The sequence below is a fragment of the Solanum dulcamara genome, chromosome 11 (genome assembly GCF_947179165.1).
Source record: "Solanum dulcamara chromosome 11, daSolDulc1.2, whole genome shotgun sequence".
Classification (NCBI taxonomy): Eukaryota; Viridiplantae; Streptophyta; class Magnoliopsida; order Solanales; family Solanaceae; genus Solanum; species Solanum dulcamara.
In genome coordinates this window covers 44257814-44282089 of record NC_077247.1, presented here as the reverse complement: position 1 = coordinate 44282089, position 24276 = coordinate 44257814, and the positions used below count along the sequence as shown (strand labels likewise).

General features: G+C 31.0%; 1 protein-coding gene and 1 pseudogene across 1 annotated transcript; one reads left to right on the top strand and one right to left on the bottom strand.

The window, feature by feature from the left end:
* The first annotated feature begins 9218 nt into the window (after nt 1–9218).
* Nucleotides 9219–12379, top strand: LOC129875139 (uncharacterized). The gene is made up of 4 exons (XM_055950572.1): nt 9219–9612; nt 10826–10960; nt 11052–11129; nt 12155–12379. The coding sequence occupies exons 1-4, from the start codon at nt 9232–9234 to the stop codon at nt 12377–12379; spliced, it is 819 nt and encodes a 272-aa protein (XP_055806547.1). The 5' UTR covers nt 9219–9231.
* Nucleotides 12380–12802: 423 nt separating this feature from the next.
* LOC129875140 (putative late blight resistance protein homolog R1C-3) lies at nt 12803–15989 on the bottom strand (annotated as a pseudogene).
* Nucleotides 15990–24276: the final 8287 nt, after the last annotated feature.

Below are 24276 nucleotides of genomic sequence, written 5' to 3'. Positions count from 1 at the left end.
AATGCACTAATGATCAGTTCAAGTTCCATATCATTAATGTAAAAATATATCTTTTTGTGGTAATTTGACAAGGTAATTTTTTTTATACTAATAATGTATATAACTTAAAATCAGAAAGCTAGAAAATAACTCTGTCGTTTCCAAGCATGCATTTCCTGGAATATCAGTATAAAATTTCAATACGTCAATACAACTTTCATAAAACGTGATGTTCTGAACTTATCTTTTGACACTTTTCAAAACATCATTATACATGTAAATATCCTTGTTGCTGTCTCCACTCAAAGTTTAATTACCAGATAAGTTCACATTTTATGTGGTCAATGTAACCTTAATTAGATCAAACAATTTTTTACAAGTTGAACTTACTAACTTGTTCAACAAATCAATTGAGTTTTGAAAAGAATATCATTTCATGATCAATTCATTTGAATGTAATAAATATCAATTATAGGTAAACTGACTAACTCAACAAATTGTGATCTTTAAAATCTGATCATATTTGTCTCCAACTTATGAAAGCACAATTATATACTCCTCTATTATTCCAGTACATGTTATCCTATTTATTTATTTTTGGTTTGTTTAAAAAAGAGAGAGCACTTTCTATATTTAAAAACATGATTTGATAGGCACATGTATATCGTAATATATTTAATGCTGCAAATTCCAAAAGATTCATTATTTCTTAAATTAAATTTCAAAAGAGTCATTATTTCTTAAATTTTGGATTAAATCAAATATGTTCAGGTAAAATAAAATGGGAGCATAATCATTAAATGATCAACAACAATAATATACTCAGTGTAATTTCATAAATAAAATTAAAAAAAGTAGATCTTATCCTACATTAAAAGATATAAATATTATTTTTGATAGATCCTTTGACACAAAAACATCATTAAAAATCAAGATCCTATAGTTATTTATTATTGATGAAAGACACATGTATTAAATTCTATGGTTTAATTTCAACCTGCAACAAGCAATTGACTAAGTTGTCAAAGTGGTCCAATTAGCGATTGGAGGATTAAGTAGTATTGGCTAGTCAAAGATTTATTATTCCATTTAAATCTTTTACTAGTTAGTTCATTTTTAATAACCACGTTATAAAGAAATTTAGTTTATATATATATATATATGGGGTTAATGGGTGCTCGAGCATTCGGCACACTCTACTAGATCCGCTCCTGGTTCTAGAATGTAACTAATTTTCCATTTAAGGCATTTTCCTAATTGTGTCTAGCTATAATAACTGATTATTATTTTTTCCAAAATTAGATATCAATTTATAAATTATATTGAATAAGGAGTTAAATAGTGAGCCTTATTCTTTTAGGATACTGCTTTTAACTATCGGCGATGATTAATTTTTTCAATTGTAATTGACCTATAACAACAAAATTTGGAATTTTTAGGTGAATAACGACTAAAGTTTCCTTCGATTATTAAATGTCTTTTCTCTTGCCGCGTCCATTGAAATTTGATTGAATGTGAGTTTGTTGTCCAAATATACACGATTCACATGCAATAAACTGTCTTGTTATGTCTTTTATACAACTGGAAATAGTCCTAATTTTTACTATGCATTTGCAAATAATTGCAATTAATACATATATGCATCAACAGCAATTTGCTGGCCTACATATATCAAAATAAATAAGTTTCTGTATCAAAATGTCAACTTGTGCTACGTGCTTGCCAGACTTCAATGTTTTTTTAGACATGGATTATATGGACTATGGTTACTGGTTAGTAACATAAATCCATTACTTAGTTTATAATTTACCTTTATTATAAGCTATAGTCATGATTTTTGAAAGAATTAAATTTATTATATTCAAAAGGTAATATATATATATATATATATATAATATAAGATTGTCATTCAATTTATTATTTTTTAAGGAGTATTGTGTCAATTGTCAATGTTGGGTAGAGGGAGTATTATTAGTAATATGATCAAACGCTTATCATTATGCCAAAAGTTATAGCTAATAGTAAAAACACAACTTTATTTCTTAACTAAGTCCACCGACCACCATGCAAACGTCATATTCGATCATGACTCCGACTCGAGTCATCCTAGCCCCTCGTTGGCCTTGCCATAGGCAGGATGTTGACATTATCATTATGCCAAAAGCTATAGCTGATAGAAAAATGTGCAATTTTATTTCTTAACTAAGTCCGCCATGCAAACGTCATATTCGATCATGACTTCGATCCGGACCACCCTAGCCCCTCGTCGGCCTTGCCTTAGGCAAGATGTTGGTATTACACAACAATTAGCCTTCAACATGAACTACTCTCTTATTTTGCTTTTATAGGTGGTTAGGAATTCGATTAAATTTAAATTTGATTCTCACCATCTTCTTTCTCGATCCCCCCATGTAATGAATTTTTTTAAAAAAGTAAAGGCCGAGATATATAATCTTAATGAACTTAATCATTATTGGATTTATGATTCAATAGTCAACACGATGCAAACCAAAGACTGTAGCTAATTCATGCCTCAATATAGGCTTGTCTAGTGAATTATTATTTTCTTTTTGTCTCTTAATATTCTAATTTTATTATTGTTAAAGAACACAACTCATGAGATCCACCTAATCTTGATGACAAACATTATTGACATTCTCATACTCATTATGTTGTATGCATTGTTCCTTTACCCTTTGATTTAATTTAAAAGAATTTTCTATTGCATGTCACTTCTGATGTGATAGTATTTTTTGTCACACAAGATTGTTCCGATCAATTTAAATATGCTTTGCTGATTGTACTTATCACATCTGCTAACTTCTCATTTTGGACTTATCAACTTTAATTAATTAATTTTGTGATGTTCATTGAGAGGACCATTAATTTTCTTTGAATTTCAGATAAACTTTTGTGCTTGCTTAATTGCCTTTGCAGATAATTTTATGTTGGCACCAAATCCAGATTTACATCACACGTTCACACACTATTATATACACGCATATTATTTTTAAGAATTAAAACACAATCTATTGTATTATACAAAAAGTACTGTATATCAAATGATTTTGATTTTAGGTATCGACATATGTCTAATCAAATTAATATACGAAGGACTTGAAATGCCTCTAAATTATAGGATTTTGTATAATATCGACTTCCGTCCATCTATCAGGCTGAAAATGTCTCTGCTAAACCCTTCTCAAATAAATAAGCAAAAGTCGCTCATGACCCTGACCCGACTCGCATTAAGATATTATTTAGAAATTTATTAATAACATGAAATTTTTTGATTAACCTATTTTGAATCAACTCCTAATTTCTTAGAATTCAAATCATAACCTAGGATCCAATTAAAATTTATACCCGTTCGTCTATTTGCCCCATCTAAAATATTCTAAAATTTGACACTTAAAACTTTTTTGAAGATAAATTTTAAAAAACTGACCAAATTTCATGAACAAACAAATAATTTCAATTTTTTTTTTTTGGAAAATCTACTTCCAAAATGGCCATACGAAACTAAGGAATTTCGAATTATGTTGACCAAGAACGCCTTAAAATGCCCCTACACTATGAAATTTGATACATATTATCATCTACCTTATGAGTGAGAAATAAGGGCAGATTTAAGTCAAAAATTTAATGTCAAAGGAAATTTTAGCTCGATAGATGGACGAAGGATAATATTATACGAAATCTTATAGTTCAGAAATATTTTAGTTCATTCTCCAATTAATATTTTGTATTTCTGACATGCACTTATGGTTTATTTGGTCAAACTTTTAGAATGAGCTTATTTTCAAAAGTGCTTTTTAAAAAAAGTTTTTTTTAAAAAAAATAATAATTTTTTTGACTATTAAATATAAAAAACAATTTTTTAGCAATTATTGTTTCGCCAGGCTTTCTAAAAGTGTTTGTAAGTGCATTTTTCTCAAAAATGTTCTTAAGACCATCTCCAACCCAACATCAAATACTATTTTAGTGTGAAATTCAGTGTTTTGGAGCTCCAATGCAATACCAAATTTTGCACTATTTTAGTGTGTGAATAGTGTTGCACCAAATTTGGTGTGACACTATTCATCACACCAAATCACTTTTTAAATATTTTAATATTATTTTACTATGCAAAACTTTTAATTTAACATTATATTAATTATACATTTTAATTAAATCTTTTGTATACTTAATTATTTTTTATGTAATATTTTTATAATATTAATTTTAGATCTAAAAGTTAGTTTTTTATAAAATAATTCTCCTATTTATGGCATTTTTAAAAATAAAATTTATGTAAATTCCACTATAAATTACAATTGGATAGTTACCTAGGGACCATTGTATTGTATTAGGAGATGAGCTGGCAAACCATAGTAGGTTAGTTGACTCATGTACCACCATAGGATTGGAGGTAAGGTCTATGCCTCCCTCCTTGTACCTTTTGTTGTTTATATTATGTTAAGGCTTGGGGGTGTTCGGCTAAACTCCTGACTGCCACGACAGGTGAGATTCTTGGGTAAGGTCCGTTTAATTAAAAAAAAATCTTCACAAAAACAAAAAATGCAAACATAATAAATTATTAGACCAATAATACAATGTATATTAAAATAATCGAAAATAATAAACATTCAACAAAGTAGTAATTGATAGATATCAAAATTGAAATAGTCAATACATAATAATTTTATATTACATGAAAATAAAAGAAAATAATATGAATTATATATGGTGAATATTTTAAAAAGTTTTTTGTTTAATAAAACAAGAAAATATAAATGAATAAAAATAATAATATAATATTAAAGAGCGAGAAGAATATAAAGTAAATATTCTTTTTAGTGTAGCGGATTGTAGTTGCTTTATATTAAAATAGTGCTAACACCATTTTACTGTAAAATTTGGTGTTATAAGTTGGAGATGACCTAGGAAAAAATTACTTAAACAAACACCTTTTTAAAATTTTAAAAAAAAAAGAAAAGCAAACACCTTTAACCTTTCAAAAGATCAGCCAAACATGTTATTATTCAAAATATGAGTTATATTTTGTATTTCAAATATATATAATGAGTTGTTTGGTGGTTCCTAAAAACCAAAAAACAAAACAATAAGAAGAAAAAACATATCCAAAGGTCTTGTTGAATAGGGTAATAAGCCGACATGTGGACCCTTTAATTGGGGAAATGAGTATCAAAGATATTAATTTCTCCTTTTAAACCAATGGAATGCATGAATCTAATGTGTACAAACTTGGTTTCTATCAACATCAAAACTTAGTCATGTCCAAACATAATTATAATAACGAGTACTGTCATAAAATTTACGGCATACGCACTCGTGCGTACATGATTTTACTAGTAACTATAATGGTGATATGTCACAATTCAAAATTCGAACAAAACATGATTAACATTTAGTGAGTTGTTTCTCACCAAAAGGCGCTCTTAATTCATATCATCAATTAATGTGATTTACATAAGGATTCATTTCCTTTGAGAAAATGGAGCAAGACATCAAGAATACAAGAGTAATAATTACTATCACGCAATATTGGGTGAGAAATTCATTATGAAATTGATTAGTTTTATTGCTAAGGTCAATTTTATCAAAATTTTCTTTTTTTATTTGGACAAGAAAAAAAATGAACGACAGACATCAAGAAAAGAAATTTCTTTTAATGATTCTCACGCAGAAACAAGAAATGAGAATGATTCCGTTCATAAAAAGAGTATACATTTCAATCAACTCGCGAAAGAAAAGAAGGAACATTTTTTTTTTAATTTCTTCCCAAATTCTTAAAAATGAAACCAAAAAGGTGGTGGAGTACGCCTGCAGTCTTTTCTGTTCTATAATAATTCTACGAAAATATTTATTACCACCTTTTCCTTGTTTTCCCCCCTTTAAGTCAATATCAATTTAGGTAATGAAATTGAAAGAAAAGATATTTGAAACTGTCTTTTTATTACTGCCCATGAGAATTTTTACTTCTTTTTTCGCAAAAAAAAATAATCGTTGTTTGATCATAAAATTTTTAAATTTAATTTGCAGTTGTATTTAAAATTTGAAAAACACTCAAAATTCTGATTTTACCTTTTCACTTTCACTATTTTTATCAAATATTATTTGCCAGAATTATCATCAAACACAACTGCAACTTAAAAATTTCAAATAAAGTAAAAAAATATTTGTAATAATATGGAGTAACTTGTATATAAGATATAATTTATGACATCACGTAACTATCTATTTTGAGATGATATGGTACTTTTTTTGAGCAAACTCTAACTTTAAAATTTTCAAATAAAATGATAATGCCCAATATGTGGTATTTGGGGGGAGAGGGGATGAGAAGGATTAAGTAAATTACTTCAAGTTGAAAATTAATGCCATGATAATGATAAATTAAGGAGTATTTACCTTTAATTTCAAAAGGGAGGGAAATTTATTGTGCGAGGTCCCTTCATAAAAGGGAGTTAGTGGCTTGGCTAGTCACTCATAAGATAATTGGCCATTCCGTCTCTAAAAATCGAATCGATCAATAAATTTAATTGAAAAAAAATATTATTGAATTATTATTTTTGAATTAATTAATTTTTAATAATTTTATAAAAAAAAATTATTGAGTTATTTAGTTTGATATTAATTTTTAATATCGGGTTAATAGGTTAAAACAATAATAGTTTATTACTTTACCACATGCATAAATTTTAATTAGTACCTTATTGGTTACTACGTTTGCTCTTTACTCTTCAATTCACATTATTATCCTAGTTCTTTTATTTGTGTTGCACTTATATAGTTTTTTTTCATAATAGCTACTGTAGTTTCTATTTTATGAGCATTCTGTGAAATTACATAATTGTCTTGTCATGCCAAATTGTTGGAGAAGTCATATAATTATTTTACGAGCATTTTCTTATTGGTTAAATAAAAAATCGAATCGTTAAGGACCAAAAACAGATAAATCGATAAAGGATATCTTATTGATTTGGTTATCGATTAGACATTAGCGTTTTAAAAATAAAAAAATTCATAAACCGAATCAATAATACATAAAACCAAACTGAATTGACCAATGCTTAATTTTGTTCTTTTAGAAAATACTCAACTTTGTGTAATTTGCTATTTTGGCTAATTTTAGTCAGAAATGTAATTTTGGATACATATTTAATGATATGACAACCACAAATTTTAGAGAAAAAAATATTTTAAAAATTTAAATTAACATTTAGATACTTATTTAGGATCCACTCCACTCCTGAACCCAAATCAATTCTTGACCTGACCCGCTTAATGAGTTGGTTATGTAAGAGGTACCTTTAATAACATTTAACTATAAGAATACGATTTTTCTTCAATTTCTTGACAAAAAAGGGATAAATTTATACCCTTGAGATATTAGCTAATTGGGAGTGATTTTAATTCAATTGCATGAACAAAAAAGAGTCACATTATATTCAAATAAAGGGAAAAAGCATAAATTTCCATTTGAATTTGTCCTCAAAAGTCAGTTACACGCTTAAACTATCATAACAATCTATTAAACACTTTTACTATTTAAAAGTGAATTTAATACCACCCTGAGATGTGTAGCATCACTCTCACAGTATATGATGTATTACACTCTGCCACATCAACACTGCATCAGCGCTATGCCAGAATTTATAATTTTTTATATTCTTTTTATTTTTTTCTTTATTAATTAACTTTTTCTTTTGGTAACTATATTTTACACTAATTATTTTCTAATTAATTATTAAAATTCTCTAATAATTATATCTTCTTCATCACTAATTAAATTCCACCCACTTCATCTCTCATTTCACCAAAAAAATCATCTCCGACTACCTTTACTATCGATTCTTCTTCACCATCACTATATCACCTTCAATTCTTCTTCTTCTTCGTCACCCACCACCAAATATCACCACCATCATTTTCAGAATCCCAAATACAAAGTACTAAATTTTTATTTTTTACAAAAGAATCTTGATTTTCTCATCAACTACTCCATTCGATTAAAGTTCAATTCTTTATAAATTTCAGGTAGATTTCTTTCTTTTTTTCTGGATTTTGAAGAAAATTAAGATTCAAGAGGTAAATAAAAAAAAACAAAGTTTCTATTGAGTTTCCTCCGGCGACGGCGGTGGTGGCTAGAGAGGTTTTCCAATGTTGTATTGTTGTCTCACACTTTGAGGTTGTGATGAAAAATAACAAATCCAAATCCCCTGGGCGTATTGGTTACTTTATCGAAGATAATTTTTGTATCTTCGATTTTTCCAAAAATTTCAAAATATTTTTTAAAATCTTCCTACGATAAATCAGGAGGCAATCCACCAACAAAAATCTTTCCTTTTGTTACTTTTTGCTTGTTTCACTACCATGCCTTTGAATTTGTTGGCATTGGCGGCTTTCACCTTTGGGTATCGCCAATTTAACATCAACCTAAAATAATAATATCAAACAAAAATCAGATAAGAATTACGAGAATTAGTTGCTTGAATGATCACTCAACTTATATAGTATTTGACCGTAAAAATATATTTTCTAAAAACTTAGAATTTCACATTATTAGTACCAAAAGTTATATTTTAACTATTGCTCGCTTCGATCGGACTCTGACAGCGTAGGGAAGAATGATGAGTCGCTAACAAGGCCCCTAAATGACTATGGAGGCTAAATATGCAAAAGTTAAATGACTTGTCACAACAATAAGAGTGTGTTTGGCATGAAAAAAAATTATTATCCACGGAAAAAAGAAAGGAAAATATTTTTTTGGAGCATAAGTGATTTTCTTACTTAATTTTTGGTATTTATTAAGTAAACAAAAAATATTATCTCAAAAGTATTTATATATAATCTAGACAAACATTACTAGGATAGGGGGGCGGGTGTGCAGTGTTTTGAAGGTTGGGGAAGAGACAATGAGCATGTAATACCCTCTTATGGAACTCTTTTTTTTTTCTTCTTTTACCATATAAGTCATATTCCTTATTTTCAAATAATTTCTTTTCATTGATAAAACATTTTGCACAAATTTTGATGACCAACCAAACAAGAAAAATGAAAATTAGAACAACATTTTTTCTATACCAAACACACCCTAAAGCATCCAATAATTTTCTTTGCAATCAAGTGAAGAACAAACACTCTCTCAAGACATCAAAGATGCTAAAGTAAAAGCATCCCAAATTATATATATGGGATTCAATAATCACAAAATTAAAATTAATCACAAAAGAAGTAGGATAAATTATGGAAAATGTGTTAAACGAACATTTTCTAATGAGGTTTAAACAACAAACATCAGATTTCATTGAATTAGTGAAAACAAAAGCAATCGAAGTCGTAGTTCCACAGGATGAACGTGTATTAATAACAATTTTAACGTTATTTTTTGCTTGTTATGTCCTTGTGTATTTTTCAGGTGGTTTATGGAAGAAGAAGAAGAATAGAAAATTGAAAAAAGTATTAACAAGATCAATGTCAATTGGAATTTTGCATGGAGGTGGAGTGGCTCTACAAAGGCTAATTGATTACCATAAAGCTAAGGCTAACTTTCTATCATTAAATTCTGCTGAGACAGAGTTGGATGGTCTGATCAATGAGGACCGACCCAATTTTAAGAAACTACGAGTAAGTAATACGCGAATTAATTAAACTCAAAGCGATATATGTATGACATGTGTTTTTATGTATAATTATTTTTTTTTAAAAAAAAAACATGATAAGTTGATATTGTCTGGTTTAAAAAATATGGGGCATGGGTAAATCTTTTTTACTAGAGATTTTCATTTTTAAACGTAGGAGATCTGAAAATTAAAGGCTATTTTCCTCTATTCATTTTGTAAGTGATCAATAAATCTTAACTCCTCAAAAGAAGGTGTCCCTGAATTGTTTGGAATAGATCAAGTTTGCATTATGTAAGATATTATGGTCTAATATTATCCCTTTTTAGGGGAAAAACAGGAAAAGTCTTGTTTTTGTCCATGACCCTAAAGAAGTTTCAATTCGAAGGTAATTTTTGTTGTCCAATCTTTATTAGAAAATTAGTTAGAACAAAAAATTTTATGGAACAAAATCTTTTGTATTACAAAACAAAAGTTTTGAAGAAATAATAAACAACAAAGTTTCTAGCAAATTTTCAAAATTAGAAATTAAAACTAGTAATAAAAATAGAATCTGTAAAAAAAAACAGAAACAATATTGACAAGAAGAAAATTGAGCCAATTGAATTTACAATGTGTTCTTAAGAAAATTATTCCCCTCAAGCACCAAATATTAATGAAATATATCCTCCCAGGATAGAACGATCTTAATCACCGGTGTATCAGTAACTAAAACCACGGTGTCACCGAACCAATTAACATCAGTAAAGCACACTTAAAACCCAACAATTTTAAATTAGAATCACGAGTTGAGAGGACGAATTGATTGATTTTTTTCTCAAAAGTTTTGGACATAAAATCCACCTATTTCATGCTAGAGCTATGTCAATGATAAGGGTAAATACGAAGCAATTTGCTAACAACAAATATATGAATTGAGAAAAATACGAAGAAAGACCAAATTACATATATGACTGTAAATTTACCCCCCCCCCTATATATATATATATATATATATATATATATATATATATATATATGGAAATATCAAAATAATGTGATCATTTTATTCGTTTTTGATTACGAGATTTGTAATGAAAATATTATTGAATGTCCGATCAACATTCCACATTCCGAAAAGAAAAAAAAAGCGATATTGAATACTCTTACTGGTGTTATTTTTGGGTAAAACCCACGACCCAAAGTGAACAAAATATATATGTTTTTTTACTGTGAATTAGAGGTGTGTTGCAAAGATGGAAATGAGTGGAAAAGAAAGGCAGGCAGTGATGAAACTAGAGGCTGCAATAAGGAAAGCTCAACCACATGAAGCTTATGAGTTTGAGATGCTACTTGTGGAAACACTTATTTTCCAGGTTCTTTCATTTTCTAACATACCTAAGTTTTAAATCTCATTAAACTCTTCATTTTATTGTACTAACTTTGGTTGTCCTATTATTGCTCTAGGGAGAATTCAGCAAGGCCCTAAGTCGCAAATGCTTAAACGAAAAATCTATTACCGATGCAAGGCGTCCACTTTATAAGGTAACTTTATTCTTTATTTCATTGTTGAAACGAAGGCGCCCACTAGGCACAAAGAGTTTATTCGAATCTCTTTAGTGGAGAACCGTGCGCATATATATATATATATATATATTGTAGATGATGAGTTTTTTATGTTTATTTTTTTAGGTGAAAATTATGGCTCCATTATTGATAAAAACATCACAAGATACATGGGTGTTTGATTAACTTATTTTAAGTGATTTTTGACTTTTAAACTCTTTTTTAGTTTTGAAAGTGTTTAGGTAACATAAAAAATATTTTTAAACATTTTTTTGTTGAAAAAGTGGGGAAAAAAGCCAAAAACCAAAAGTTGAATGTCCCCAACTTATGATTTTTAGCTTTTAGCTTTTATCTTATAAAAAAGTCCATCCAAATATGATACTATAATATTGCTTACAATCCAATGACTAATGACACATGCGTTAAGAATTAACGCCCTTTTAGATCACTTTTTCTGGAGTATAACATTGTAGATCACTTTTTTTGGAATTGAATCTCGAAAAACACCGTTTGGTCATAAAATTTTAAAATATTTTTAAGAATTTGAAAAACAATAAAAATGTGCTTTCACTTTTTTACTCCAAATTACTCGCAAAAAGTAAAAGACAACTCCAAATTGTATTCATGACAAGATACAACTCCAATTTCCACATATTATTTTTCACTTCAAAAACAAAAACTATAAAAAAAAATTCAAATTTCACAATGAAACATGATTAACGCCCCTTTTTTGTATTTCCTTTTGAGTCTTACCATAAACAAGAAACTTTTTATCTCGCGCGTGAGATAATATACATTTTTTTAAAATCTCTTTTTCGGAAGATTAGTTAATGTATTTCTAATTTTTTGTCCAAACTTAAGATACACGTATTAAAAAGTCCACTAAATATCTGTAGAAGTTTTACTAGCCCAGTTACTATTATATATTAATTTGAGATTCCTTGTGAACTTGCATTATTGAATTATAAACTTCAAATCGTAAATTTGAGATACTTTTTTTACAGGCTATAATATACATCTCACTTGAGGACAATACTGTTCAAGATGAAGATATAAATTGCTGGAAAGAATTCAAACAAATTAGAGAAGAGATGAAAAGATCAGGCAAAATAAAAGATGCACAACTTCTTAAAATCGGCACTAAATTCGACAAATTTAAGAGCGTTGTTATATCTCTCAAAGAAGACATACAGGAGGTTAAAAAGAAAGCCAAGAAAATAAATAAATAAATAAATATATATATATATATATATATATATATATATATATATATATATATATATATATATATAAATGATACTTATTCCTAATCTATTATACCTAGCTGAATAAACATTTGTCGTCTTCTTTTAATTGCTCTTTTTTACCATTCAGTTTGATGTACTGTTTTTAATGTTCGTGAATTATTATATACTAAAGTATACGTTTATCGTATCGTTAAATTCAGATTTGATGAGGCATAAAAAAAGCCACATTCACATTTTTTCCTCCCTTATTTGATCGTTAGCGTTTACTACCACATATTATATGATAAGAACAGAACTCTTTCAAAGAATGGTCAATTACATACCGGAAAATTATGTTGTGTGTACACGGTCAAATATTAAATTTTGAACTTTCTTAGGGAGATACCTAGCTTTGCCATGTATCACTCAAAAGTAATCTAAAATTTAAACTCATATGACACGATTAAATCTTTAAGCAAAATAGCTAGTAGTGAAAGATCTATATCAAGAGAACAATATATAAAAATATGTGCAAAAGGAAAACGAGTAAGGACTTAGGAACGTAATGCAGTGGAACAGTTATCCCCATTTGACTATTTCGCATAGCCATTAGGTAAGGTGAATCAGATTACGCGAGTTAACATTAAAAGAAATATGAAATAAGAGAAGAAAATCAACTCTAATCTAAATATATGATGACTTTGAAGTCTGAATTTTTCATGTCATCCCTCTGCAGGTTCCTAATTTTCACAGCAGATTTCGTGGCTGAGAGACAACAAGCACGAGCCTCAATCTTCTGCAACGAAGGCATGTTCCCAAAACTCGCGGGGATCTCCTCAAGTTTACTGCACCAACGCAACACCAATTGCTGGAGACAGGGGAACGAATCAACTGACACGTTCCAATGTTTGATAGAATTATGTTCTATCTTCAATAGCCTAAGGTTAAGGAAACCTCCAATATCAACTGTCCATTTTTTCCCAGTGAAGGCAAAAAGTATATTGAGCAATTCCAAGTTGTGTAATTTGACAATTGTTGAAATTTCATCCCATGAGAAGCCACAACTAGACAGAGTTAACTCTTTCAGGCTTTGAGGGAACATCATGTTAATTCCACTCATTGGAAAATCTCCACGGTGATAGATACTTAGTGTTTCAAGATATATATCAAACAGTTGAGAGAGCTGAACAAATTGTCCCATTGCTCCACAATAAGTTCAAGTTGGACTAAGTTTGGTGCTTTGTTGCACATTTCACATATATCATCTCCATTCACAATGACTACTTTCGAAAAGCTTTTTAATTTCTCTAACTCGAAAACATCCTCTTTTTCAGCCTCAACACTGGTGAAATGTATCATTGCTTCGCTTGTATCCACGTGGTTTAAGGTTATCATGTCCACATTGACCCCGGAAGAGTTAAGGTACCATTTTTTGGTCGTTTCCAGATTTGTAAGGTTCGATATGGCTGGTAGAATTTCACTAAAATTTCCGAAAATTGACAAGTACCTCAAGTGAATCAAGGATGTTATGTCCTCCAGAGCTGAAGCATCGATCTCAATGTTCTCCAAGTCCAGTACTGTAAGTGATGATTTGAGCAAGTCTGAACTAAATCCCCCACTTGGTATGAATTTGTTCATTTCACTGTCAGTTATATGTGTTAGGTGTTTGCCCTGACTTTCCTAGTATAATTAGGTTTTCCTTTTCCTTTTACACAATGTCTCCATATTTGGCTAGTCCTTTTTTTATAGGAAAAGGTTTATGATTCTATAAATAGAAGCTTATTCCTTCTAACTTGGTAGCATTCACAATGTAGTCCTAGGGGCTTTGAGAGTTTTGTGTAGGGGGAGAAACGGTGAGACACAAGTGTTACGTTAACACTTGTGTGAACCTCTTTTTATTCCGAGTGAATTGTGTGAGGTTATTTCTCTCGATTATTTGTACTCTCATATTTATAGTGGATTGCTCATCTCCTCTTGTGGACGTAGGTCAGTTGACCGAACCACGTTAAATATTTGTGTCTCTTATGGTATATTTCTCGTTTGTCTTCTTACTCATGGTCATTCAAGGTTTGCTTTGCTAGCTTCCGCATGACACCTAATTATTATTTGTTCTTAACAATATGGTAAAATTCATCAATGTTGTTGGCATGTCACCTCAAAGTATGGACACGTTGGGTCGGATGAAGCCACTTGGTGAAGTGCTGCTGCATTTTAGAGCAAACTAGGAACCATTGCAGATCATGAGCTGTTTTAGAAGTAGCAGGATCAAGAGCATGAGATCTGAAAGAAGAAAGACAACAACAATGAGAAAACATTCAAGCAAGTTCAACAGAAAGTTCTCTTCTTTAGCTTTATTCAAGCAAAACTCTAGTACCAAATCATGAAGACAAACTGCTTTTATGTCACCAAGTGGAAATCTCCGCGCAACCACGACAAGATTGCTTGTAATTAGATCAATCAAATAGTCCATCGCGACAATCTCTGCTGTCCTCACCTCATTACTCTGTACAAAACCTTCAGCAACCCATATTCTTATCAACTTCTTAACAGAAACTTCCTTATCCTCAAGAAACATACCAAAGTAAAGAAAACATGGCTTCAAATAACTTGGTAAATGCTTGTAACTTAACTTTATTATGTCCATGTACCACTCTGCTTCACCAGCAACTTTTGCACTTTCACTTAACCATTGAGCAACTTTAGTCCAATAGCCTTTTTTCTTATGCAATCTTGCAAGAAGATCCCCTATTAAAACAATTGCAAGAGGCAGCCCTGCACAACTTTTCGCTATTTGCTTCCCTATTTCGTCAAGTTGTTGAGGACAGCAGCTATTTTCTTGCTTAAACACTGTGTTCCTTATTAGCAACCAACTTTTATCTTCCGCGATTAAAGAAAGATGATGAGTATAGCAAAACGAGTAATTTACAGAAGAATTAACCAGTTCATCAAGCCTAGTAGTTACTATAATTCTACTCCTGTTGTTGCCATTTGGGAAAAAACTAACCAAGTCATCATATATACTTGTGCTCCATACATCATCTATAACTATTAAATATCTCTTTTTCCCAAGACAACTTTTGTACTTGTTGGATTAATTCACCTTCACTCCTCTCAATTTCAATGTGGAGTTCATATTCATAGCCTAACAGTTCAAGCAATATTTTTCTCGTCATATACTCTAGATACACAAGTACACCATGAACGAACTTCAAATCGATTGACTATGTTTTCGTGATGATACAACTTTTTAGCAAGAATCGTCTTACCAAGTCCTGGCATGACAACAATCGCGATAACGTTTAGCTGATCTGATCCGCCAAGAATTTTCTTCATCAGCAGTACTTGTTCCTCTTCCTCAAAGACCACCATTGACTTTGATGACAACTCAATTGTGGTAGGTAACATCTTGGTTCAAATTAATGTATGATCTTGATCAATGCCTCTTAATTCTTGGCACAATAATGGCCAATTAGTTGAATATTGCTACTAGAGATGAAGCTAGGAATTGATCAGTGAAATCATAGATAAGGTAAATATCAAGTCAACAATACACAAAGGTAAAGGGGGAATTAAGATCAAACATGTGGCGTAGCTGGGGTGTGATGGCATAGATCACCGTACATCTCGGGTTACAACAACAACAACAACCCAGTGAAATCCCACAGCATGGGGTCTGGGGAGGGTAGAATGTACGCAGACCTTACTCCTACCAAGGTAGGACGGCTGTTTCCTGAAGACCCTCGGCTCAGTAAAAGCATAAATGCAAAAAAAATGTTAGATAAGAATAGGAAATTAAAAGCTTTATGAGAAAAATAAATAGAGAATACAAATAACAAATAACGATTAAATAAATAATGATAGCGTCACAGGTAAAATAGAGTAATCAAAGCATAGAAAGTAATAAATAATAACAGAAATAACAGAAATCAGAAGTCACAGCGCAAGAGATCGTAATGCACTACTACGCCTATGAATAGAGAAGAATAACGAGACTATGAACTAGCATTCTACCCTAATGTGGGTCCTCCACACCCTCCTATCTAAGGTCATGTCCTCCGTAAGCTGTAACTGCGCCATGTCCTGTCTAATCACCTCTCCCCAATACTTCTTCGGCCTACCCCTACCTCTTCTGTAACCATCCATGGCCAGAATCTCACACCTCCGCACTGGGGCATCTGTGTCTCTCCTCTTCACATGTCCATACCATCTCAGTCGCATTTCCCGCATCTTGTCTTCCACCGAGGCCACTCCTACCTTGTCCCGAATAGCCTCATTTCTAATCTTGTCGCTCCTGGTGTGCCCACACATCCATCTCAGCATTCTCATCTCAGCAACTTTCATCTTTTGAATGTGAGAAGTCTTAACTGGCCAACACTCCGCCCCATACAGCATAGCCGGTCTAACCACCACTTTGTAGAACTTGCCCTTAAGTTTTGGTGGCACATTCTTGTCACATAGCACTCCGGAAGCGAGCCTCCATTTCATCCACCCTACCCCAATACGATGTGTGACATCATTGTCAATCTCCCCGCTGCCTTGCATGATAGACCCAAGATACTTGCAACTACTTCTCTTTTGGATGGCCTGAGCACCAAGCCTAACTTCAACGCCTACCTCCTGATGATAAAGAGAATTGAAAAATATTTCAAGAAGTTTGAAACCAATGAATCGTCAATTGGGTATCTTGGTAGATCCGTTGATTGGTTATGTAAACTTTCACCAACCTTATTATGCCCTCATCATTTTTCTAACTCGATATAATAAAAAAAATAACAAAAATGAATGGCCAGCTCAAGTTGTTCTGGATTGTGCACATGGTTACTGCACTACTACACGATCGTCAACTATATGTTCCAGTTAAGTTCAATTTTATGCAATTTCTAAGATGTTTAGTTACCAGCAAATATATGTACAATTGATAGAAAAGTTGTCTTAGGTTCACAATATAACTTTAGTGACTTTTGACTAATAGAACCAAAAAAAGGTTTTTGCTTTTGGTCAAATATAAATAGCGGTCGAATAAAAGTGGTTTTGATTTAGAAACTTTTGTTTGAATTTTTTTGGAGTTCATAGATATATAAGGTCTGCTGATTGAAATATAATTAGCATTTGTAAAGTAATTTACAAATAGCCATAATTTACAATGTGCGCGACTAGTAAATAGGTATTAGGAAGAAGTGGATGTTCCACTACTTTTTTTTCCACTTTTTTTTTCTTTTTCTTCCCACCCTCCATTGTTCCCCGATACTTTTCCACTTTTCATTCCCTATAAATTGGCTTGTATTACAATGTAAATATAAAAAGAGATACAAGAAATATAGCAAACTCTTTCTCCTTCTATTAATCTTTCTTTTACTATTTCTTTCTCTTATTACGTTGCTAAGTTAATTTCTTTTATAACACGTTATTAGTACGAAGCTCTAATTTTTTAGAAAATTAACTTCTATATCAGGTATATCTACTAAAGAAATTTAATTTTTAAGTTGTCTTTATTATTTTCAAATTAATTTTCATCATGTCAAACTTGTCAAAATTGGAATTTGTGGCACTTGATATTTCTGGCAAAAATTATTTGTCATGGGTACTTGATGCTGAAATCCACCTTACCGCTAAGGGTCTTGGTGATGCAATAATTGAAGAAAATACAGCATCAAGTCAGGATAAAGCAAAGGCTATGATTTTTCTTCGTCATCATTTAGATGAAAGCCTGAAAATGGAATACTTGACAGTGAAAGATCCACTTGAATTGTGGAAAGACTTAAAAGGGAGGTATGACCACCTCAGGGCAACGATATTGCCAATGGCTCGTTATGAGTGGATGCACTTATGGTTTCAAGATTTTAAAACTGTAATTGAGTATAATTCTGTTGTATTTAGAATAACTTCCCAATTAAAATTATGTGGGGAAACTATAAATGATGGAGACATGTTAGAAAAGACACTAACTACTTGATTAAAAATACTCTGAATTGATCTCATGTCTTCTGGTGGCTGAGCAACATAATGCCCTTTTAATGAAAAATCATGAAGCCCGTCCTACTGGAACTGCTCCGTTACCGGAGGCAAATATGATAAAATCACATGGCCAGTCTGAAAGAAGATAAAATAAAAATCATGGCCACAATAATGTGCGTGGACGTGGCAATGACAGAAGACGATATAATAATCGTCGTGGTGGTGGTCAACATAAAAGGGAGAACAATATCAGTTCTCAAAATGGCCCTTCAAAAAGTAACTGTCATCGTTGTGGCATGAAAGACCACTGGAAAAATGAATGTCGGACGCCTGAGCATTTTGTAAGACTTTATCAAAATTCTTTAAAAAACAAAAGCAAATAGAGGTGGTGCCTCTTCTTCTAATGCTCGGATAGAGTCACACTTGACGTTCCAAAATAATGTTGAGACAAGGCCTTTGCATAATGATAATATTGAAGCAAATATGGCTTTGAGAAATGATGATTTTAATGACTCAATGATATTACTCATTTGGAGGTTGAAGATTTTTTTAAAGATCTTAATTGATGTTTAATTTCATATTTTTCAATATGTTGTCATTTTTATGTACTTTGAATTATCGTGTTTTTACGTTTATGTAAGGTGCCACAAATTGTAGTCTACTCGGCATGCGTCGATTCTTTGCTGGAGAAGCCTTTGAAAAAAAAAATCAGGGCCACATTTTTTTAATTGTATATTATTTATTACATTATGTTATTTATTACATTATGTAATTTTATAATGTTGTAATTAATTACTATTAGTGTGCTATTATTTAATCTTAATATCATATTGTTACTAAAAATAATATTCGCTTTATTTAATGTCATTATACTAATTGTTTATTCTTGTTAATGTTTTAGACATTAATATTATATAATGATTGATTTTTTTTTGCCAATAAATAAATTATCTATACATGATGAATAATATTATATTAATGTTTTATAATTTTATTTATTTTATATTTGTTTTTACTACTTATGTATAATATTTATTTAAGGTTAATAAGTATATTTTTCCATAAACATTTTGAATTCTAAGTTCATTAAACTAATTCACTAATAAATTATTAATTTATATAAAATTATGTTTATTATTAACGTGTCACACCTCAGTTTGTTAATTCTTATTCTAATAATTTTGTACGTTAGGTTCATATTATCAATCATTTTTCTATGTTACAAATTCATTACAATATAATTCCATAAACTAAATTATTGTAACATTCATCATAATTGAATCATATAATTTTTTAAAAAAATTCTAAATTACTATAATTTAACTTTTAAGAAAAAAAAGGGACTTATGTTTTTTTAGCATTATTGTTACTTATTTTATTTCTTATAATATATTTTTATTTTATGAAGATAAATAAATTTCTCAGTCTACAATTGGATTCAAGATGAATAATGAAGATATGTGCTTTTTGGATAGTGTCACAACTCATACGATATTAAAAGAAAAGAAATATTTCTGTCATTTGATTATGCAAAAGGCCTATGTCAATACAATATCTGGTAGTACAAAATTGATTAAAGGCTCTGAAAAAGCGGTCTTATTACTACCTGGAGGAACGATATTAGTAATTGATAATACATTGTATTGTAGTAAGTCTCAAAAAAACTTGTTAAGTTTCAAGGTTATTCGCCAAAATGGTTATCATATTGAGACTGCAAATGAAGGAAAGGTTGAATACCTTTATATTACTACAATAAAAATGGAGAAGAAAATTGTGCACGAAAAATTACCTGCACTTTCTTCTGGGTTGTACCATACAAATATTGGTACTGTTGAATCACATGTCATTGTAAATAAAAAGTTTACTGATTCTAATGATTTTATCATTTGGCATGACCGATTGGGCCATCCCGGTTATAATATGATGCGCGGAATTATTGAGAATTCACATGGACACACTTTGTAGAATCAGAAAATTCTTCAATCTAAGGATTTCTCTTGTGTTGCTTGTTCCCAAGGAAAACTGATTATCAAACCATCAACAACTAAGGTTGGGATTGAATCCCCTGCGTTTCTGGAACGTATACAGGGTGATATATGTGGGTCAATTCACTCTTCATGTGGACTATTTAAATATTATATGGTTTTGATAGATGCATCTACAAGATGGTCACATGTGTGCTTATTATCAACTCGCAACATGGCTTTTGCGAGATTATTAGCTCAAATTATAAGGTTAAGAGCACAATTTCCAGATTATGCAATAAAGATAATTCGTCTTGATAATGCTGGTGAATTTACATCTCAATCATTTAATGATTATTATATGTCGGTTGGAATAAAAGTTGAGCATCCGGTCGCTCATGTCCATACTCAAAATGGTCTAGCAGAATTATTGATTAAACGCCTCCAATTGCTAGCTAGACCATTTCTAATAAGGACAAAACTTCCTATTTCAGTATGGGGCATGCTATTTTGCATGCAGTAGCACTTGTGAGCATAATGACAACAAATTATCATGAATTTTTGCCATTACAGTTGGCGTTTGAAAGGGAGCCAAATATATCCCATCTTAGAATATTTGGGTGTGCGGTATATGTCCCAATTGCTCCACCGCACCGCACAAAGATGGGTCCCTAAAGAAGGTTGGGAATATATGTTGGGTATGAATCTCCTTCTATTATAAAATATTTGGATCCTATGATTGGAGATTTATTTACGGCAAGATTTGCTGATTGTCATTTTGATGAATCAGTATACCCAACATTAGGGGGAGAACATAAGCAGTTGAAAAATGAGATAGATTGGAATTCATTGTCACTATCTCATTTAGATCCTCGAACAAATCAATGTGAGCAAGAAGTTCAAAAGATGATTTATTTGCAGAATATTGCAAATCAACTGCCACATGCATTTACTAACCTTCCACGAATTACTAAATCGCATATCCCAACTGCTAATGCTCAAGTTCGAGTTGATGTCCCGGTAGGACAACTTGTTCAGACAAATGAGTCTAGGCCACGCTTAAAATGTGGAAGATCAATTGGTTCCAAAGACAAAAATCCCCAAAAAAGAAAAGGAATAAATGATCAAGATGATTATAATTTGGAGGAAAGTGCTCAAGAAGAGCCTAGAGACACAACAAATGGTGATACCACCAAGGAGGTCCAAGTGCTTGAAAATAATGAGAATGAAGAAATCTCAATAAGTTATATTTCGACAGGAAAATGGTGGAATCAAAATGATATTGTGGTCGATAATATTTTTGTTTATAATATTGCTATTGAAATAATGCAATAAGATAAGGATCTTGAACCAAAATCTGTCGATGAATGCAGACAGAGAAATGATTGGCCAAGATGTAAGGATGCAATTCAAGCAAAGTTAACTTCACTTAAAAAATGTGAAGTTTTCGGATCAATAATCCGAACACCTGAAGGTGTCAAGCCAGTAGGGTACAAATGAGTTTTTGTGCGTAAACGAAATGAAAAGGGTGAAGTCGTAAGATATAAAGCATGACTTATAGCCCAAGATTTTTCGCAAAGACCTGACATTGACTATATGGAAACATATTCCCCTGTGGTGGATGCAATTACCTTCAGGTATCTAATGAATTTGGCAGTTCATGAAAAGCTTGAAATGCAATTAATGGACGTGGTCACTGCCTATTTATATGACTCATTGGACCACGACATTTTTATGAAAATTTCCGAAGGGTTCAAAGTGCCTAAAGCATACAAGGAATCTCGAGACAATTGTTCAATAAAGCTTCAGAAATCCTTGTACGGGTTGAAACAATCAGGGCGAATGTAGTACAACTGTCTTAGCGAATATTTGCTAAAAGAAGGATATAAAAATGATCCAATTTGCCCTTGTGTCTTTATGAGAAGGTCTGGATCTGAATTTGTCATAATAGCAGTATATGTTGATGATTTGAATATTATTGGAACTCCGAAAGAACTTTCAAAGGCAGTAAAATATCTGGAAAAGGTGTTTGAAATGAAAGACCTTGGAAAGACAAAATTTTATCTTGGTCTACAAATTGAACATTTTACAAATGGTATATTTGTCCATCAGTCAACATATACTGAAAATATTTTTAAAAGGTTTTATATGGATAAAACACATCCATTGAGTACCCCAATGGTTGTGAGATCTCTTGATATTAATAAAGATCCATTTCGACCTCATGAAAATGATGAAGAGCTTGTTGGGGCTGAAATACCATACCTTAGTGCAATTGGTGCATTAATGTATCTTGCCAACAATTCTAGACCAGATATAGCTTTCTCAGTAAATTTGTTAGCAAGATTTAGTTCTTCCCCAACACGAAGACACTGGAATGGAATTAAGCATATATTCAGATATCTTTGAGGTACCATTGATATGAGATTGTTTACTCAAATAATTTCACGTCACAGTTGATCGGTTACGCAGGTGCGGGATATTTATCTGATCCCCATAAAGGTCGATCACAGACAAACTATTTATTTACATGTGGTGGTACAGCTATATCATGGCGTTCAACAAAGCAAACTATGGTTGCCACTTCCTCAAATCATGCAGAGATAATAATCATTCATGAAACAAGTCGAGAATGTGTTTGGTTAAGATCAATACCTCAACACATTCAAGAAACATGTGACCTTTCTTTGACAAAAGACGCTGCAACAATATTGTATGAAGACAATGCTGCATGTATAGCTCAATTGAATGGAGGATACATCAAAGGAGACAGAACAAAACATATTTCACCAAAATTCTTTTTCACTCATGATCTTCAAAAGAAGGGTGAAATAGATGTCCAACAAATTCGTTCAAGCGACAATTTAGCAGATATGTTTACCAAAACATTGTCAACTTCAACCTTTGAGAAAATAAGATATAAAATTGGAATGCGTCATCTTCGAGATGTTAAGTGATGTTTTCATCAGGGGGAGCAAAATACACGCTGTACTCTTTTTTCCTTAGCCAAGGCTTTATCCCACCGGATTTTCCTGGTAAGGTTTTTAATGAGGCAACACTCAAGACGTATTACCAGATGTGTGTACTCTTTTTCCTTCACTAGGCTTTTTTCCACTAGGTTTTTCCTAGTAAAGTTTTAACGAGGCACAACATCCATGGATGTTCAGAACAACATATGTATATTATTTCTTGTAAAAAATATTTTGAGACACATTACACGTGGACATCCAAAGGGGAGTATTAGGAAGAAGTGGATGTTCCACTATTTTTTCTTCCACTTATTTTTCCCTTTTCTTCCCACCCTCCATTGTCCCCCAATATTTTTCCCCTTTTCATTCCCTATAAATTGGCTTGTATTACAATGTAAGTATAAAAAGAGATACAAGAAATATAGCAAACTCTTTCTCCTTCTATTAATCTTTCTTTTACTATTTCTTTCTCTTATTACGTTGCTAAGTTAATTTCTTTTATAACAATAGGTAAATTATCGATTTATTCAACTTATCTATAATAAGTTTTGTTAGTTGTAGATACTATTTTTCATGTTAAACAAATAAGTCCCAAATAATCTTTCACTTGTTATATTTTTATTAGTAAAATATCAAAAGTGCATTTGAATAACGGAAAATAAAATAACTATGCCTTTCATTTAAATTAAGTCCTGAATCTATTCATGTCATTACTAAAATAGCTCAAATATTATTTTTCACATTGCACTTATCTAGGGTTAATTTGATGTAAAACGAAATTAGATTATATTAATTTGATATTTAAAAAAAAATATACTTTCCTATGATATAATAAAATAATACATTTTAAAAAGTTAGTTAAATTCATATTTATTTGACTTTCAATAAAAAAAATTATAATAACTAAAAAAATATATAATAACTTATTTCATTAGTAAAGTAATTTCCTATTTTATCACAAAATGATAATAATCTGAGTGTTTAATCGTAACCAATAACGTTTGGGTCCGTA

Excerpts from the sequence above, each read along its gene's own strand:
- LOC129875139 (XM_055950572.1), top strand. The coding sequence starts at position 9,232 with ATGGAAAATGTGTTAAACGAACATTTTCTAATGAGGTTTAAACAACAA. Across the intron at positions 9,613-10,825 it reads CCAATTTTAAGAAACTACGA|AGGTGTGTTGCAAAGATGGA; the intron begins GTAAGTAATACG and ends ACTGTGAATTAG. Across the intron at positions 11,130-12,154 it reads CAAGGCGTCCACTTTATAAG|GCTATAATATACATCTCACT; the intron begins GTAACTTTATTC and ends CTTTTTTTACAG.